At 28.5% G+C, this 21,987-nt stretch overlaps 1 protein-coding gene across 1 annotated transcript in view; it reads left to right on the forward strand.

The window, feature by feature from the left end:
* LOC119607168 (neural cell adhesion molecule 1) overlaps window positions 1-13,448 on the forward strand; it is a gene marked incomplete at its 5' end in the record, with an annotated part of 123,502 nt that extends 110,054 nt beyond the window's left edge. Inside the window, 2 exons of the mRNA XM_037960973.1 lie at window positions 455-663; window positions 13,384-13,448. Of these exons, the coding sequence (XP_037816901.1) occupies window positions 455-663; window positions 13,384-13,448 (274 nt within the window). The remainder of the gene's footprint in view (window positions 1-454; window positions 664-13,383) is intronic.
* Window positions 13,449-21,987: the final 8,539 nt, after the last annotated feature.

Below are 21,987 nucleotides of genomic sequence, written 5' to 3' on the forward strand. Positions count from 1 at the left end.
AGGCTTTTACAAGGCAGTTAGTTTGTATTACTTACTTAAAAAACACGAATTTTGGTTTATATCACTTTTACAATAAAAAAGCGATATATCTATAAGGGACACAGTTTAAAAACAAAATACAAAAGCGGATGAATTGTAATTTATTGGTCAAGTTTTATAATATCTATTGATAGAAAATCTACAATCAAATTTACAAATAGTTGTTGTAACTACGTGTATACTGGTAATAAAAAGAGAATGTTATTGATAAAGATACTTGGAATGAACATGAAGTGAACTATAACTAACTTATAACTAGAACTAGAACTTGAACTGAACTAGACCAAATCTTTTGTATTTTTGAGTTGAAATAAATATGAGATTTAATATTTCGTACAAATTATACATATTATTTTATAACTTTAAACTTTATTTAAAAGAGAGCATTAACATATCTGATATTTCTTCATTTTAGACCCGCCCGCAATGACGTTCCATCTATGTACATCGAAGAAGACGAACTTAATGACGAAGAAGCAGCTATGGGTGGAACTCGAGCCGCGGAAATAAGAGCAAGAGTGGCACCTCATAGTATGGGTCCACGTTGTAGTACGAGTACGTCTAGTTCTCAACACCATTATATATCGGAGGGATTCATACAATACGCTCAGCCCAGTCTAAACGGTACTATACCCAAATCTATACTTAATAAATTATAATTCTATATAATTTTCTTTAAAGTAGTAGATTTCTTAGAATTGATTTTCACAACTAAATGTTTAATTTGTAGATTTTAGTTAAATGCTGCAATAATATAAAAAATATTAGCTTATTTACTTAGTTTTTCTTTAATATGTATAAAATTTATATCTTTAGAAATAGAAATAATGTATGTTTGTTTTGTGAATGACCTGTAATTTTATTTGTATTGTTTATTGTTTCTTCAGCTGTAGTAGCAATTTTTGTAATTAATAATAATAATCCCTTTTATTTTTATTATCAATACACTGCAGTATTAAGTTTTAAGTAGTTTAGTTTTATTTATTTTAATTTTAATGCCAAAAATAAACAAACTATTTACTTTTTATATTTATTTAAATTTTAATATAAGTAAATTTATATTTTCCTTTCATATACTTTTCTTAATAACTTTAAATAATTACAAATTATTTTTTTTGTTACTGTTTTCTACTGTTTCTTTTAATACCCTAATGTTTTTTGTGTCTATATAAGCCTTTATTCTTAATTAATATTAACTAAAATACACTGTAATATTTTTTGTTAAAAAAAAAAACTTACAGCTCTAAATCGCCTTATTTAAATATTTACTAAAGAATTTAACGCTAGTTAAAATGCAAAAGGCTGTAACAGACAGTTGTCAAAATTTTAAATAAAGAAAACAAAAGCATTACATTTTGTGCTTAATTAAATGGTCGAATTTAATATAAAAAATGTATTTAGTTTCTTTTTCGAAATCGTCTTAAAATGAATAAGTCCCTTTTGCATTTCAGCTTACACTTTTTAATTTTGTATGTCTGTGTGTGTACGAATTATTTAGTCCCGTAACTGTTTTATACTTCTTCAATTACTCTGTATGTGTGTTTTTGTTTTTCCGCATTTCATTTTAATTGTATATTCTGTTTATTTCATGAACAAAATTTACATTTTATTTGATTAAATTATTACGGCTTAGAAATGACACCATTATTTGTATTCAAAAAGTTTCATTACATCCGTCACTTTTAATTAGTTTATTAGAAAAAATAGACGGAAATTTGTTACATGTCGCTCGTTAAAACTGTGATTTGTTTTGGGATTTTTAACGAAAAATTTAATTCTACTGCATAATGGAGCGTATAATTAATATTTTATTTATCATACGCCAAGTTGGAATATTTTAAACCTGATGGTTCTCTAGGCAATTGTTATATTATTTAAACGACAATGTTTACTTGTTTAATATTTTAAAAGCAAATTAATTCCTGATTTAATTTTTTCATTATGGTTGGGAATATATTTTTTACGTTGTTATATAAATTGGAACTAAAACCCATCTAGAACTAAACTAGAACTGAACTAGAACTGAACTAGAACTGAACTAGAACTGAACTAGAAACTGAACTAGAACTGAACTAGAACTGAACTAGAACTGAACTAGAACTGAACTAGAACTGAACTAGAACTGAACTAGAACTGAACTAGAACTGAACTAGAACTGAACTAGAACTGAACTAGAACTGAACTAGAACTGAACTAGAACTGAACTAGAACTGAACTAGAACTGAACTAGAACTGAACTAGAACTGAACTAGAACTGAACTAGAACTGAACTAGAACTGAACTAGAACTGAACTAGAACTGAACTAGAACTGAACTAGAACTGAACTAGAACTGAACTAGAACTGAACTAGAACTGAACTAGAACTGAACTAGAACTGAACTAGAACTGAACTAGAACTGAACTAGAACTGAACTAGAACTGAACTAGAACTGAAACTAGAACTGAACTAGAACTGAACTAGAACTGAACTAGAACTGAACTAGAACTGAACTAGAACTGAACTAGAACTGAACTAGAACTGAACTAGAACTGAACTAGAACTGAACTAGAACTGAACTAGAACTGAACTAGAACTGAACTAGAACTGAACTAGAACTGAACTAGAAACTGAACTAGAACTGAACTAGAACTGAACTAGAACTGAACTAGAACTGAACTAGAACTGAACTAGAACTGAACTAGAACTGAACTAGAACTGAACTAGAAACTAGAACTGAACTAGACTGAACTGAACTAGAACTGAACTAGAACTGAACTAGAACTGAACTAGAACTGAACTAGAACTGAACTAGAACTGAACTAGAACTGAACTAGAACTGAACTAGAACTGAACTAGAACTGAACTAGAACTGAACTAGAACTGAACTAGAACTGAACTAGAACTGAACTAGAACTGAACTAGAACTGAACTAGAACTGAACTAGAACTGAACTAGAACTGAACTAGAACTGAACTAGAACTGAACTAGAACTGAACTAGAACTGAACTAGAACTGAACTAGAACTGAACTAGAACTGAACTAGAACTGAACTAGAACTGAACTAGAACTGAACTAGAACTGAACTAGAAATCATCATTTGTTTTAACATAAAAATGTTACCCAAAGTTAACTCATATACACACAATCACACTTGTATCATTAGTAGTAAATATTTTCATATAAAATAGGAAATTCATGTTTCCGATTTGTAAGTAAAAATCCTATTTTTCTCCTTTTTAGTAACTAACTAAGCTACTAGTAGAAAGTATAAAGTAGTCCCGAATAAATTTATAACATAATTCCTTTGTAGGTCTATATAAAATGTATATACTTAGCTGTACTATAATTGTGCACGTAAATCCGTAGGCTTATTTAAAATCAAAAATTTAAGTAGTTCTTTTGTAGTGCTAAAACTAAAACTTAAAGATAACATAATTGTTCAATCCGCCTTAAGGAGGCTTGTGATACTGCTTGTCCTCTCTCAAACTGTAGTGATACTTCTGACCTTCTATTACCTATGAAAAGCTCTATCATTTAACTTAAAAACTCCCTACTACTATAACTATTTAAAACTACATATTCCCACTTATGAAAAATTAAAAAAAAATAATATGCTTGTTATCTGAAATGTAACTGTTACTTGCAAAAATTGTGTATAAATTTCCATTTAACTCAACTAATTTGTTAAAATTCTTTATATTTTGCTTACCATGTTTCCCTTTACCCCTGCAGGCGATGTTCTATTGCCATTGCTTGAGTGTCATGCTTCAGCGGCTGTTAATTGCTACGCCTTATATCCTTTAACTGCTGTCACTACTCCGACAACCACAACTACTAACACTAATAATACCACTGCTAATGCAGTTTCCTCTACATTAACAAATAATGCGTCCAACATGGTAACTGCCATATCCAACACCGCTCTATTGAATGCAGCCTGGTCCAAAAAATATGTGCCCATTAAAACGTCTACAACGACAGGAGGTCTTAACCTCTGGACAAATGGCAGTGATGTTTAAGATTAATTTAAGATTATGTTTAATATTACTTATAGTTTTTCCTATACTAATACCCAAGAGTCCTTAACAATTCCTTAAAAATTTTCTTTATAAGTATATTGGTATTATAAATTTAATTTTCATTGTAGGTGTCAACTTTTGTTTTTCTTTAATTTAGGAGTTTAAAAGAAAATATTTCTATTTCTTAAAATGATTGCTTTAAACCCATTAAAATGCTTTTATCTTGGTTATATATTTTAAGATTTTTTTTTTATATTTGTTTAGTATGTGTGAGTTTTTTTTTTTTTTTTTGTTTGTATGAGAAAATGTCCATTGTTTCCAACCAGTTATTTTTTTTAAATTTTTTTGTACAACAATATGGTTTTTCTCTATTTTTTCGTTAGAAGAAGCCTCTTATGATATTCTATCTAATCTAGATTTGATGTTACTGCACAGTGGGGAAAGGTTTAAAATGTTTCGAATTTACCCGTTTTACTACTAGTCTACATTTTCCATAAGATATATGCAAGTCTGTTACCCACTGTTTTGATTATTTCTCAAATTTGATGAAACATTTTCCTATACAAGTGTGCCAGCAACTATAAGTGCCCTAGATATACATATAAATCAAACAAAAGTACTATTTACTAGCTTTTTCCTTTCTAAAATGTTCCTTTTACTTTTATAAGTTCTAGTACACGTAATTTTCTTTACAATGTTACAACAAATTTAAATTAAATTTTCTGCCTTCATCAGATTTTTAACGCTTTCCAGAGTGTCTAAAAACTACAACCGCCATTGTCTTTAGTCTAGAGAAATTAGCACTTTAACTTACAAAAGAACTATGTTTATCACTGACCAGACATTTACAATTACTTTCGGTATAAATACTCCTGGTAGTAATAATATCAACAACACCTAGAAAATTTTATTTCAAATTTAAATTATTTTTACTTTCTTTCTATAACAATTTAGTAACTAAAACACAAAATAGAAGCACCTACTATAGACCAATTTATTTTGTTCCTATTAAGGATTTAATATTGTTGTTTGTGTGAAACTTTTCTGTATTTTTCTAATAAAATGTACGAAAATAAAACAAATTTCTTTTGTCTTTCTGTTTAAAGTAATTTTTACCTAAATTTTTAAAAACGATTATTTAACAACTTGTTATAGGAGTACCTATGTATGTGTGTTTGTATGCCTGGATCTGTGTGTTATATAATTTGTGTATTTTATGTTTTTTTTTCTTTTTGTAGTTGATGTTGTTATTTTTGGCATACAAAGCACTCTTGTGGCTTTAATTGGCCATAATTGCAAAATGCTTTTAACTTTTATGAATTCTCTTCATCTTTACATTTCTATACTAGTCTTGGTTTTTCTCTTTGTGTCTCTATCTCTATACACATGTCACATGTTTTTCACTTATACATACATACTTACATATTTTGTTATTTACATACTTTACACGTATGTTTAGTAGGGTAATAACCAAAATAAAGATCTATCGGTATGAGATAGTTCGTGGTGATTTAAAACGAAAATACTTTACCCGAATCATTTTGGAAATCGATTTAACTTAACCTTTCCTTCATGTCTTGTACCAAATAATGAAACTTGTTTGTGTCAGAAATTACCCATTTTATAGCATAAGGAACATTTTATTTTATCTTCGGGAAAAGATACACACTTTTTCGAAGTATTTTTTTATAAACTATGTAAAATTACACAAAAGTTATCACCCTAATGTATAGTTTTTCTATACATGCAAATGCTGATACTTTTTTCAATTGTGTGAGAGTATATGTGTTTGTATGTGTGTGTGTATGAGAGTATTTTGTCTTCTTTGGTAAACTTGTTAAAATTTTATGACAAAATAATAAACATTTTATCACATGCATTTCGTCATTGTTACATGCTGAAGACTTTTTTGTACGTTTTACGAACTAAAAATGATAATTTTCATTTGATTGGCATACATTATTAGGAGAAATTTGAAAAATTCAGACGATATATTGATGATCTATATAAAAGAAGCTTTCATTTGTAAAGTCAAGAACTACTGCAACAAGTGATACAAAGATTAAAGTACGTGAATCTACAAGTATCGTGAGGATATACATATGGGGAATTTCATGTCAAGTGATCCATCTTTTGAAACCGATGTCTTCACATCCGATAAGAGATAAGGCTTATGGGAGTCAGAATTCCTTCTATTGATTGATTGTTGTTTTTGACTTGTATACGTTCTTCTGAAATAAGAAAACTCTGAAAGTAAGAAAACTGTAATCGAATTTCTGCAAATCAACTTATTTTCATATTGGTGTTTAAAATTTATCTTGTAGATTCTATTCATTAACTCGATCACTACTCATTTTGTTTTGTGTTTTACTGATCCATCGTAAATGCAATTCTTTAATACAGGGAACTTTTTATTGAACTTGATATTGAAAATGGACAATATAGGTCCACGTTTTCGGATAGCCGCCATATTAATGAACCTCCGAAAAACAGCTTTAAAGGGCATATCTGTTTTAAAAGTACGAGTATGTCGATGAAATTCGACATTAATAAGTTTCATATGAGCCAAAATCTCCCAACTAAATTTTATGAGGATCGGAAATTTTTCACAAATATCCTCCATAGGTAAGGTTTGTTTAGTATTGAAAATGGGCAATATAGGTCCACGTTTTCGGATAGCCGCCATAAAAGTGGACCCACGAAAAACAGCTTTAAGGGGGATATCTGTTTTAAAAGTACGAGTATATCGATGAAATTCGACATTAATAAGCTTATGAGCCAAAATCTCCTACCTACTACCCTACCCCCATATAAGGTTCTCTTTAGAAAATGACTTAAACGCTAATTACTGGCTTAAAAAATACGAGTATAGCGAAGAAATTCGATATAAATAAGTTTCATATGAGCCAAAATCTGTGGATGGGTCCATAATTGACCCTAACCCCATATAAGATCCCTTCAGAAAATTACTATAACGCTCATTACTTGCTTAAAAATATGAATGTAGTGGTGAAATTCGACACACATAAGTTTTATGCTAGCTAAAATCTCTCTACCAAATTTAATGTGGATGAGCCCATAATTGACCCTAACCATACATAAGGTCCCCTTCAGAAAATTACTGGCTTAAAAATACGAGTATAGCAGTATAGCAATTCGACTCGAATATAGTTTGTTTTCAAAAAGAAATATTTTGTTAATTCAAAAGAGCTCGGTCCATAATTGACTTAAGATACATTCCATATATCACCCTGATGTTTATGGGGAATCATTCCTTTTACGGCATACGGTTTGATGATGGGTTTATGAGATTCGGCACAGCGGAATATAAAACTCTAACTTGCTTAAAACTAATTTACTAAATTAATAGTCTATAAAATTGTCTGCTTGGGATATATACCTATATAGCATATTCCATTGTCTAGAACTAGTCAATTTAATAGTCTATGGATCTTTAAATAGCTTTCTTTTACTTTCAAATGATTTAATATTTTTCGTTTTAGCTTATTTCAAAATATTTATAAAATGACTCATGAAACTAAAAAAAGTATAAATTTCGGTAATTTAAAAAGAAATTTCTCGCAAAAATTCTTTAAAAAAAATACAGCAACAACATTCTATTTTTTGTACAAACAATAATAAAAAATTGAAATAGATGAAAAAAAAATTATAACAAGTTTTAAGCAAATTGTCAAATAGTCAACAATTGTTGTTGAAAGTCAACAAACAACACATTTACACACACAAACTCCCACAATTGAAAACCTGGTAACATGTGAGCATACACATAAAGAAGAAAAAAAAAAAACAAGAGAAAAACATTGTCAATTGTCTGTCAAGTGAGTGAAATGTCCCCCTGCGGATGTTGTTCGTTCATATTGTTTGAATGAGTATACAAAAATTCAAGTATGCCAACACACTTATATAAGTACGCACGTACACGGACACATATAGTACTTACATACATACATGTGTGAGTGTGTGTAGTTGTAAGTATTATTGTAGTTTTCTTTACACTATTGTATAACGTCTCGTCATTGTTGACAATAACTACTGCAACAACAACAACTACAAAAACTATTTTAGAAAAATGTTTAAAAAAAAATTGAGCAACAATAATAACACAAACAGCAATTGCCAGTTGTGAAGTAGAGTAACAAAACGTATAGTACTACAGAGATGAAAAAAAAAGGAAAGAGATCCTTTTATTATGGCATAAAAACTTAAATTGTTGACAATTGCAATTGTCTTACTCTTCCTCTCTAGCACACATATATGTACATTTGTATGGGTGTAGGTATGTTTTAAACTAACTTACACTTAACAGGCAGTTAAAAGCTGTACTCTGACCTAAGTTTACCTAAAGTTATACTCATACACAGACTAAGAAGTTTAGCAAGCTATAATTTAAAACACAATTTAGCAACAGGCTGAAAATTGTTAAATTGTTAACTTTTTAAACATTTAAAAGATCTTAAATAAGCTTAACAGTTTACAAAAATTGCTTAATTTTTATCCTCTTCATAATAATTTTTAGGCCATTTTTAACCAGCAGCAAAGAAAAAGAAAGAAAATAATTAAAAATAGATTAAAGCATTCAAGTTCGTTGCTCATGTCTTTTTTTTTAACAACTTATTTATATTCCTTAAGTGAATTTTATTTTATTTCCTTAAAATCCCACTGTTTTATACTTAAAACAGTTTCTTATACATTTTACCAACAGTACTTTTCCACATTTCCATGCCATTTTAACAGCACAAAAAACTCAATAGAAATAGCAAATGTACAAATAAAAAAAAACGCACAGCAAATAAAGTCGAAAGAAAATATATTTAATGGCTTTGAGACGCCATATAAAATAAAAGAAAAAAACTGAAATGTTTTTTTTTTAATTTTCAAAGTATAAAACTGCCATAACAATAAAAATTCGAAAATAATGTGAGCATGATAAAAAAAGAGGGGCGATTTTTAATTTAACGACTTCATCTCTCACTTTACGGTATAAATAAACATGGAACCATAATAAGTGAAAATATATGCCTTAGCCAGAATGAGGGTCAAAAACAATAAATTAGGTCATTATAAAATAAAACACTTGATCAAAATATAAATAACAACATTTCAAATAAAATATTACAATATTAACAACAACAGAACCCACCAACCAACACACATTTGCTCTAGTTTCTTTATATTTTATTAGGTTTTATGTTACAGTTGTTAGACTAAATAAACATTCATTTAATACAAAATTCTATCCCTCTACTATTTTTTTTTTCAAATGTCCTTATAAGGACTTATGGTTTATTTTGTGGCATTTTAAAATATTTTATTAACGAAATATTTAAATAAAAACTCATTTTTTTGTTAACTTGTTAAATTTATGACAATTCAAATGATAAAACTGTCAGTTTGTTTTATTCATAAATTAGTTTTTATGCTTTTTAGTTGTGCTTAATAAATTTTAATCCTTTTTCACTGTCATTTTGAATGGTTCTCTTTTTTTTTAACGGGAAAAATATTTAATTAAATATTTTATTAATGTATTTAGATTGTACCTTTTTGTTAAATGAAAAAGAAAACATTATTAATTTATTTGCTATTTTAAAAAATAGCTTTCAATAAAAGGAATTGTTCCTAAAAAGGTGCTATTAATTATGCATTAAATTGGGGTTTAAACTTTTGTTTAATTAGCTGAAAAGAAATACTCATAACTGTAATAATATTCTAGTCATATACTTAAGTTATCACAGTTAGACTTTGCAGGTCAATGGTCAGTAGAGTCCTTTTTCTGTAATCCTTCTTATTAACCTTTACAACATTTATGGGATGGGAAATTTAGTACTGTTGTCTACATTTAAGTTATGTCTGTCCGTCCATCCGTCCGTCTGTCTGTCTGTCTGTCTGTCTGTCCATCTGTGTGCCCATGTAAACCTTGTGCGAACGCTACCGGTCGCAATTTTCCAGATAATTTGATGGAATTTATCACATACCCTTCTTTTGACCCAAGGGCGAACGCTATTGGTTGAAATCGGTCAATTATTTCGCCTACCCCCATACAACCGTGAGAATAGCGCTTTTAGGTTTATAAGTATGTTAAATGTTGTACTATGTTGCTTTATTATTAAAAAAAATAATCCACATTTTTAACATACTCACTGGTGTAGGTGTAGGTTGGCCATGCCCGACTATACATTCTTAATTGTTTGGTTACTTTTTATATTCAAAACTTTTTTCTAAGTAGTTCTTAGAATAAGTAGTCAGTAGACTAATCAAAAAACTAATCAGTTGGCTAGATATTACACTACTGAAGAGACTTATTTGTAGAATAGTCTATAGTAATAAACTAGATCAAAGTCTAGTCTACATATTTCTTATGTTAGATAATACATGCCAAAGTATTCCTCTATCATATAAGGTTTTTGAGATATTGTGTCCTAAAAACTTAAAAATCCGGTTTTTTACCTTTATTGAGACACCTTACTTATAAAATCAGTTATATCATCAAAAAGACCAATCGACTATACAATGACGGTCATATCTTCATCATTCTTTGAGATATCTTAACTTAAACCTTGAAACAACTATAAATAAAAAAAATTTATACTGCGATATCTTCTCAAGCACATGAGATTTTTAAATAATTTGAACAGATTTTTATTGGGAAAATTGTAACAAATTGAGGCATATAGTTTGTCATAGAATAAAGGTAAAAATTGTAATTTTGTGGTTGTTCCAAGCTTTAGGTTAAGATCTCGAAAAAGCACACAGATATGACGGAGATTAAACCTTTATTTTTAAGCCGATAGATTGAACATTCAAATTAAATATCAGATTTTATCAACAAAGATTTCTTCACGCTGTTATAACGACTTAAATATACTCAAAAAACGGGGATTTTTCAGTTTTTAGTACACGATATCTCAAAAACCTGATATGATGTGATAAACATTCTGAGGCCAATTTCGCAATTAGCGATGCTTAATTCTTTAGAAAAGTATACTTTGGTCTTTAAGTTAAATATTTTTTGGCCAGCACAATTTTTGTGTGAAATTATTATTTACAGTGTCTCTCATAAGTATTTGAATTCGGTTATAATATAAACAATATTGGTAGATTTTGAATAATTGAATATCATTATAATTCTGTATCCTTGTGTTTAGATTAGATCATTTATCGCATTAATCGAAAAAAAGACCTCTTTACTTTTCTCCTTCTCTGTCTCATTTGAAAATCGCTGAACTTTTTTTCCCAACTTGTTATGTAATGTTGCCTTTGTCAAGTGAGATCATTGTGTATTTTTTTGTTATCTCCTGTTTGGGTAGATCATTTGTTTCATTGCTAGGGAGAGAGCTCTTTTATCCTTTTCTATCTCATTTTATGATAACTAGACTTTTTGTCCTAAATTATTACGTAATGTCGCCTTTGTTAGGTGATCTCCTTAAGAGATCATTTAATTTGTTTGTCTCAAGCTATTATATTTTGTTACCTCCTGTTTAGGTAGATCATTGGTTTCATTGATAGGGAAAGAGCTCCCTTTCCTTTTCTCCTTTTCTTTCTCATTTCAAGATCGCTATACTTTTTGTCACAAATTGTTATATAATGTCGCCTTTGTTAGGTGATCTCCTTTAGATATCATAGTATCTTTTTATCTCATTTCTTTGGTCACCCCCTGTTAGGGTAGATCATTTGTATCATTGATAAGGAGAGAGCTCTCTTCCTTTTTCCCCTTTTCTATCTAATGTAAGATCAATGTATTTTTTGTCTCAAATTGTTATACAATGTCCCCTTTGTTAGTTGAGATCATTTGGCTTATTGATCTTTTTGACTTTATCTTTCCTTTTAAGATCGATGGAAATTAAAATATACTCAATTACCCAGCAGAGCTTTTTATTACGATTGAAAGATACGATTTTATCATCCTGTTATTACAGCAAAACGATCTCATATAAGGTGATTATAAATATTTAATGTCTATTTGAGAGTTTTTTAAATATTTGTGATCTTGTCCGTAAGTGACGTTTAAATCTTTTCATTTGTATGTTTTTTAATGTTTTACGAACATCTATATAAAATGAGCTATTTTACATATATTTCGGAATAAATTTTAAAGGCTTCTACAAAAACACTCCTAGCCAAAATTTATATAGAAAAGTAATGAGTTAAAAACTATATATTCATTGAAATTTTTGAGGCAAGTTATTAACGGGCTCTCCTAGCCAAATTATTGCCAATAGGGAGTTAAAAGATCGTTTTGTTTAAAAAAATGTCTATCACAGGAAATGAACCTGGGTCTCGTTATCATTAGTCCGCTGTTGTATTCCCAGCACCACACCTTAGTTAGTCTATTGTGCTTCAATTAATGATTTCTACACAACACTTTTTAGTGAATAGTGGTGGAGAAAGTATCCTCTGTGAATCTCATTGACTTTTACATAGTTTTTTATCTTTAGTGTTTTTAAAGATATACAATATTTTAACCTCTATGTCTTATATTTTTCTTATCAATTAACATTTTTCAAAGCATAAAGATTTAGCTTTATGTAAATGTAAAAATTTCTAATTATAAGGCTTTAATAGGAAGTCATATTAATATATTAAAAGTATTTCTAAAATAATTAAAAGTTTATTAATCTTATTCTAATTGAAATTTAAAAATAAAAATTCCTCTAAACGAACTTAAGCTAAAATTGAATTCTCATGAAATACAATATTTATTTGGAAAACACACAAAATGCCTTAAGATGTTTATGAAAATTCAAAAAATCGTACTTTCACATACATACGAACTTTCTTAAGAATTTGCTTACTTGACTTGAAACAATTATTTTTTAAATATTCTTAAGAAATCGGTGTTTATGTTTGTAGAGTTCTATTAAATTTAAAATGTTGCAGAATTAATTTAAAATAGAAAATCCTCTTAAAAGTAAAACAGTTACTTTTTTTGAAAACTTTATATTTATATTATTATAAAACTACATTTATTATTAAAAGCCGTTTGTTGCTTGGCTGCCTTTTTTTGAAACTGTTGTAGCTGCTTAAAGGTTTTTTACCTTTAATCTTTATTTTTGCTTTTATGTTATTGCTTAGGTGTGTATGTGTTTGAAAGTGTAAAGTATGTGTTTATTAAATTAATTATTTAAGTATTTGTTTTAAAACAATTAAATTGTTATAAATTTATTTAATACTTTTATTAATCTCTTCCTGTTGTTCTTTTTCTCTTTTTTAAATAACATTTTTCTGCACTTTATGTATTTTTTTTTTTTTCTGTTTGAAACTTTTTGTAACCTAACAAAAATATATACCATTAAACGATTATTATAACAACGTAGTATATATTGCAGACCCTGATCTTATTTTACCACGTGGTGAATTGGAATTTACAACACTGGATCCTACGCTTAAATAATACGAAACAAACACCCTGGGGACATAAATATTTAAATATAACCAAAACTCCCCAAACTCTCTATAACTTTAGAACACAAAAAAAAGAAATAAAAACGAAAACAAAGTAAAAAAAAGTTTGTAACTTATAAAACTGATTTAATTATTATAATTTAATATTGTTTTATAATTTCCAAATAGATAATAAGCAACTTTTTTATTTAAATGAATGCAAAAAATTCAAAAATGATATTTAATATTGTATAAATTATATAAAAAATAAATAATAATAAAAATAATTATAAATTAGTGTAAAAGGTAATTAAGTTATTTAACTAACTAATATTTATAATAATGAAAATAATAAATTTAATTATAAATTAAATTTTTGTATTGTGTAATTAGGTATGAATGTATTTTGTGTGTGGGTAGGTCTATAAATTAAATTAATATAAAATATTATGGCTAATCACAGAAAGTCTTAAAATTAAAGATTTTATAAATATGCATACTTTTTTATAAATAAATTAATTAGATGAGTTTTAGTTTTTTTTTGTCAATTTTTATATTTTTGGCTTTCTGTGAATATCCTTTTTTTTGGCCTTTAAAAATGCCATTAGTATTGTGTAATATAAAGTAATTGTTAATTATTGGAAACAGTTGATGTTGTTTGCTCTAACTTGGGTTTTTGCTGTATGATTATGAAAGTGGTAATTAATGGTTTTTAGTGGTAATTTATGTTTTAGTTTTTGTTTGAATACAAGATTTTTGGAAAAAATATATCAATAGTATAAATATTTTATAAATGTATTTTTTTTTTTTTTTTTTGGTTAAAAAATATCGTCATCGCGGTGTTTGTATTTCGAGATATGCGAGTCGATTTATTGTGACACTTAGGCCCTTCATCTCAAACGCCGAAAGATACTGTGCCAGTTGAAACAATATTTGTACACATAACAATATTTGACACCAAACTGTTTATAATTTTTCAATACCATCCGCTGTCAAAGTATATACATACGTACAACAACAATATGTAATGTTGACAACATTGCAATAATTCGTTGTCGAAATCTAAATTTTATACACATCCGTTGTCTAAATGTTAACAAACGTGGTAAGCTCACTATTGACAAACAATCCATTGCCTATAGTGTTCTTACCACCTTTGTTAAGATTTAGACAACGGATATGTATACAATTTAGATTTCAACAACGAATTGTTTCAATGTTGACAACGTTGCCTTGTCAACATTACATAGTGTTGTGGTACGTATGTAAGTATATACTTTGACAACGGATGTTATTGAAAAATTATAAACTCTTTGGTGTCAATTTGGTACCAGGCGTGAATATTTCTTATTCCCTCTGTGTATGAGAACTTTTAAATATCTTTACCAAAACTTTGTAATTGTTGCCATTTTTGTTTTCAGCGTTAACTTCTTTTGTTTACCAACAATACCTTCATGAGTTGTTTTTGGTATTTTTGCCCATATTTCCGTAATTTATGGACCGATTTTTGATATTGGAAACTTCTCGCATGTTTGATAGAAGTATTGAAGATTTGGATCCCAAAGACATCCGGGGTCTTCAATAAATTAATTTCAACAAACATAAAGACAGCTGGACAGATGGCCATATAAGTACTTCCAAGGGTTGTGGAAATTAAAAACATAATGACGAACTTATAAAGTATAACCTTCTCATGACATTGTATCATTTCTGTTAACTTGTGATTTTCTGAAACAGGGGTTATATGGGAGCTAAGGTAAATCTAACCGCTTAAGGGTTATTGTGGAACAGTCGGTGGAATGGCATTCACCCCTTTACTAAGTGTTCGTGGATTTCAAACGTGCTTTTGATACACTGGTTCACAATGCTATTTGGGATAAGATCAGTCTCAGACCAGAGCTATACAATGACTCATTTTGCCGCATCCTTCATGAAGGCTCACAGAGCAAACCCATAAATATTACGGTGGAGTCCTTCATGTATGTGTTCTGTCCCCCTTTTATTTAATATTGTTCTGGATGTTGTGCTAAGCAAGTCTATGTCTGAACAACTTGTTGGCTTACAAATTAACATCAAGAAAACCAAGTCAATGCGTCAAGTCTGCCCCAGCTCGCGGGGCAGACTATCGACGAGGTTTAATATCAACGAGCGGAGACAGCAAGGAGGACATACAAAATAGATTGAGTAAAGCAAAGCAAGCTTTTGGTACAATGAATAAATTCTGAAGATCACAGAACATCCCAACGAACATCAAACTTAAAGTCTTTAACTCCAATGTAAGGACTGTACTTTTATATGGTTGCGAAACATGAAACATATCCCGTCGAGTGATGAGTAGTTTACAAGCTTTTGTCAACTGGTGTCTCAGACGTATTCTCAGAATTTTCTGGCCAGTCACTATCTCAAATCTGGATCAATGGAAACGTACTGACCAAGCTCCGATTCATATGTGCATATGTTCTTGTAAATTTGGCTAGGGCACACTATGAGAAATCCAAGTACTGATCTCTCGCGACAAGTCGTCGAATTCAACCCCCAAGTTCTAGAGCCTTGGGGGTTGACGACAGATAGAACAAGAGCTGCAGGAATTTGGAGTTTCATGGAGCGAGATGAAGATGATGTGTTTTGATAAATTGAACTGGAAAACATTTGTTGCGGCCCTATGTTCCACTGTTCCAATTTTGGTAGAGCGATTTATGATGACAATAAAGTTATTTATGCAGAATTTCAATGTGATAGTAGTGTTTAAAGGTGAATTTCCACATTCAAGTCATTTTCTGAAAGAGGACTTTGTATGGGGGCTAGGTTTAAATGCAGACCGATCATTATGGAAATCGGCAATATCATTTAAACATATATAAAACAAAATTTCATCAAAATATCTTGCGACTTGTAGCATGCGCACAAGGTTTACATGGATACACAGACGGACAGACAAACAGACGGGCAGACAGACAGACAGACAGACAGACAGACAGACAGACAGACGGACGGACGGGCGGACAGACGGATATTGCTTAATAGACTCAGAAAGTGATTCTGAGCCAATTTGTATACTTTAAGGAGGGTATAGGACCAATATTTTTGGTTGTTACAAATAACAGCACAAACGCATAATACCCTCCCCATTATAAAGGTAAAGGTTGGCCCAATGTTTATTAACTGTTATTAGTTTACAGAATCATGGGGTTTTGAAAAACCAATTGCTTGCCATAGGCTTGCCTTGCTCATCAGACCTTACCATAAAGAGTTAATTTTTTATAAAGAACGGCACTAACGTCCGAGTTAATGTAGCAGTGCAGGCGGACATTATAAAAACGATTTATAAAGATATTTTATATACTGCATAACTAAAGATGTTTATAGGAAGCACTGTTGCCAACTTTTTTCCCAAAAATATCGCTAAAGTCGACTGAAAAATAGCTAGAAAATAGCTAAATTCAAGACATTTTGAAAAATTTAGCGATAAATCGTCAAAATAATATTTATTATATGATTCTGAAAAGAAATAGCTAAAAAAACTAGCTAAATTTTTTTAGATTTTTTATATTATTCTAAAAAGTCAGCGATTTATCGCTAAAATCTATATACATACGTAGGAATGGGATAGTAATACAAACACATCTTATAACAAACACATAAGAGAATCTTTTTTATGTTAAATATTTTCACTTTGGGTTAGGAAAAATGTCAAGTTGAGGTTAATTTCGATATGCGACCCTATACAGATTGCTTTTGAAATGTTGTAAAGATAAATTGAATTTCGAAATGCTGGCCTTTATGGATCGATCCTTTATTTTCGGCATAAGAGTATTATTTATTTTTCCATTACAATACAATTACAAATTATATTCTAACCTAATTTACCGAGCAGGGTGACGATAACCATACGACCGTTGTAGTGTAGCAGACCAGGATCTCTGCTGGGAATCGAACCCACAACCCCCAGACTGACAGGCTAGCACACTAGCAACTAGCCTACCGGGGCACCCAAGATTATTATTATACACTCCTTTCGTGAGAAGTTTATCTGCAATATCGATATGCGGCCCTATACGCCTTAGAAATGTTGTAAATTTTTAGGACTTTATGGATCGATCCTTTCGTCACTTATTTCCAATGTTCACTAATTTTTAGAATTATGGTAAATTTTATTATCATATCACACATTTACTAAAAGACTAGAATAATTAAATATTCGTTTTTTAATTGAGTACAACAAAATATACCCCTTTTAAAGTTTTTCGTATAAATTTACCTGTACGCACAAATATTTGCTCCTAATTATGATCTTCAGAACATTCAAAATAACACAGCTAAAACTCAAATAATTTACATTGAATGCATATTTTTATATACATACATATATGTAAATATCGTCATTCGTAGCAACTTTTAAGCGATATTATCAAAATATAAATGAATAAAAAATGCCTTAAAATCTATAGAAAAATCGCTAGATTTCCCGCTAATAGCTAAATCATATTTTTCCCCGCAAAATGGGATTAAAAATCGCTAGATTTGACGAGAAAATAGCTAAATTGGCAACAGTGATAGGAAGGGTATCAACTATGTTCGCAAACTGCTCTCTTCTACAATACTGCAGTTTTAAGTATTTTTCAATTTATAAAACAAAAACTTCTTTGTCATGTAAAGATTTTTTTAAATATTCTATTCTAATTCAACTAATAATTGAAACATATCGAATACAATAGACCAAATAACTTTGCAAATAAACTTTTTAATAAAGCCTATAATGTAATGTAGAATTTTCGATTTAAAAACACAAATTAAGATCTTCAATAAAATCTACACTTTCTAATCTCACAACTGACAATACATTGACAGCAAAACACATATTCTACTCGATGTTTAACAATATCATCGATTGTTTCCTATTAGACATAAATAAAATGTTAAATAAACAAAAATAAAATCATATAAAAAATCAATATAAATATAAAGAATTGCAGACATAAAACAATTGTAAATAAAGAAAACAGAAGGAAAAAAAAAACTTGAAAAATAAATTGGAATAAAATAATTAAAACAAATATACAATTCATTGAATTTGTTCTTAGATACATTTATCAATGTTTGCTAAATTAAAAAAATTAAAATAAATACAAGAAATTAAAATAAATAGTAAAACATACTACTCTCTATATATACAATATGTACAAAACAAAATATTTTTTTTTGTAAATATCGAATTTATATATAAAAACTGAAAGCAAAAAAACAAAATAATAGAATTAAACTTAATAATAATAAAGAAAAAATTTAGCTTAAAATTTATTAGAAATATTGTGTTAAAACTAAACTTTATAAAGAAATATTTCTATGTTTATTTTTTAGACAAATAATCCAGAAAAAAAAAACAAAAAAGATAATTTTTAAAATAAACCCATAAGCTAAAAAATGGAATAATAAAGAGAAAAACATCAAATCAAATGTCAAACAGCCAGTAAGTCAGTCTCATATATAAATAAATTAAATGTTAAATAATAGTTCTTAAAACATAATATAATATTACAAATAAAATATGAAAAACCAAATTCAAATTTAAATTTTAAGTGTTTCTTGTTAAAAAAAAAACTATAAAAAAACAACAAATATTAGTTTAAATGTATTATATGAAAATTATAAAAAAAGGAATAAAAATACCATAAATAAGATACTTAAACCCATAAAAAACTAATAACGAAAATGAAAATTACACTTGACTTTCCTTTCTATTTTTATTTTAAAAATCAAAAAAAAAAAACTTAAGTTTAAGTATTATTATCAACACAAAAAAAATATATATAAAAATACAAAAAATTCTTTAAGAACTAAACTGATTATTTTAAGAAATAGTCATAATTCTAAAAAAAAAATATTAATAATAAAAAAAAAATATGTTTATATTTTAAGTAATAAACACATAAAAATTCTCAAAAATTCTAAAACACAAACAGTGTTATTGAGTAAAAAATTTCCTTAAAATTTTTAATATTTTCCTCTTACAAGAAAAAAAATATAATAATTTTTAATATAATAAAATTTGTATAAAATGATTTCATAATAATCCAAGACTATTAAAGTAGTTTCGTCGAAAATTCAACAAGAACAACAAAATCTACAAAATTGTATTCACAATATGTGCTAGAAACGAAATTAAGTATAATATGAAAAAAAAAAATAAATAAAAATTTCAAAAAGAAAAAAAATATACAAGGATTATGAATAAAAAACGATTTAAAATATAAAAAAAATATTAAACAATTTGAATTTTAATTAAGGAAAAATATTTAAATGAATGGTAAGATATTTTGAAAAACAAATTTAAGTTTAAGAAAAAAATCCAGAGTAATATGGTTTTAAAACATTTGATTTCTTTTGGTATAAAATATTGAACTATTTAATATTTTAAAAACCATAAGGAAATTCATAATACATTATATTTGTGATTATTCCTTTACTTACAGCCTTTAATTACATGAAAAGGTTCTCCACAAACAGGAAATCAAGCAGTGAAGCCCGAAATAAAGGATAACGTATAGGAGGGACTTTTTGGTACTTTTTAATTATTCAAAGGGTACTAGTAAGTTAGTCAGTTAGTTAGTTAGTAGTTAGTTAGTTAGTTAGTTAGTTAGTTAGTTAGTTAGTTAGTTAGTTAGTTAGTTAGTTAGTTAGTTGTAGTTAGTTAGTTAGTTAGTTAGTTAGTTAGTTAGTTAGTTAGTTAGTTAGTTAGTTAGTTAGTTAGTTAGTTAGTTAGTTAGTTAGTTAGGTTCGTTAGGTTAGTTAGTTAGTTAGTTAGTTAGTTAGTTAGTTAGTTAGTTAGTTAGTTAGTTAGTTAGTTAGTTAGTTAGTTAGTTAGTTAGTTAGTTAGTTAGTTAGTAGTTAGTTAGTTAGTTAGTTAGTTAGTTAGTTAGTTAGTTAGTTAGTAGTTAGTTAGTTAGTTAGTTAGTTAGTTAGTTAGTTAGTTAGTTAGTAGTTAGTTAGTTAGTTAGTTAGTTAGTTAGTTAGTTAGTTAGTTAGTTAGTTAGTTAGTTAGTTAGTTAGTTAGTTAGTTAGTTAGTTAGTTAGTTAGTTAGTAGTTAGTTAGTTAGTTAGTTAGTTAGTTAGTTAGTTAGTTAGTAGTTAGTTAGTTAGTTAGTTAGTTAGTTAGTTAGTTAGTTAGTTAGTTAGTAGTTAGTTAGTTAGTTAGTTAGTTAGTTAGTTAGTTAGTAGTTAGTTAGTTAGTTAGTTAGTTAGTTAGTTAGTTAGTTAGTTAGTTAGTTAGTTAGTTAGTTAGTTAGTTAGTTAGTTAGTTAGTAGTAGTTTAGTTAGTGTTAGTAGTAGTTAGTTAGTTAGTTTAGTTAGTTAGTTAGTTAGTTAGTTAGTAGTTAGTTAGTTAGTTAGTTAGTTAGTTAGTTAGTTAGTTAGTTAGTTAGTTAGTTAGTTAGTTAGTTAGTTAGTAGTTAGTTAGTTAGTTAGTTAGTTAGTTAGTTAGTAGTTAGTTAGTTAGTTAGTTAGTTAGTTAGTTAGTTAGTAGTTAGTTAGTAGTTAGTTAGTTAGTTAGTAGTTAGTTAGTTAGTTAGTTAGTTAGTTAGTTAGTTAGTTAGTTAGTTAGTTAGTTAGTAGTTAGTTAGTCAGCCAGCCAGCCAGCTTTTGGATATTTTAATCTTCAACTGGAAACATGCAGCGTCCTGACTAAATGAAAATATATAAGATGTTCTTCATTTTCCTAAGTTGTTTGGTTTGAAGATGGGCAAAATCGGTTCACACCGGGAAAAGTTATGAATCAAAATTTAAAACAACCTCGAAAAAAATAAGCATTTTTTACACATTCTGATGTAATTTTCTCGAAACCATTCCATGAAAATCACCATACAATCGTTTCTACACAAGAGCTTGATCCCTACTGAAAATTGCCGGAATCGGTCCACAATTTCATATACCTCCCATACAAAAGTACATATTTTCGCAAAATGGGTTATCTTCACAAAATTTTACAAATTAAAATCTTTTGTCAATAGAATTCATTCAGAGAAAAAATTTTCTGGATCGGTCTATAATTGGACATAGCTCCCATATAAGGTCCCCTCCCGAAAATCACTTAAACGCGCATAACTCATTACTAAATTAAGATCGGTCCATAATTGGTCATAGCTCCCATACAAGGTCCCCTCCCGAAAATCACTTAAACGCTCAAAACTCATTACTAAATTAAGATATCCATATAAAATTTAAAACAAGTATTACTCATATACACAGAAATATTACTGTGAAATTTCTTTCCGATCGGTCCATAATTGGTTATAGCTCCCATACAAGGTCCCCTCCCGAAAATCACTTAAACACACATAACTCATGACAAAATTAAAATATCCATATAAAATTTGGTAGAAGTATTGCCCATATGCACAAAAATTATACTGAGAAATTTTTTCCGATCGGTCCATAACTGGTTCCATACAAGGTCCCCTCCTGAAAATCACATAAACGCACATAACTCATTACTAAATTAAGATATCCATATAAAGTTTGGCAGAAGTATTGCTCATATACAGAGAAATATTACT

This window comes from Lucilia sericata, unplaced genomic scaffold (genome assembly GCF_015586225.1).
Source record: "Lucilia sericata isolate MDLA Ls3-8-SP2 unplaced genomic scaffold, ASM1558622v1 Contig000666F_arrow, whole genome shotgun sequence".
Classification (NCBI taxonomy): Eukaryota; Metazoa; Arthropoda; class Insecta; order Diptera; family Calliphoridae; genus Lucilia; species Lucilia sericata.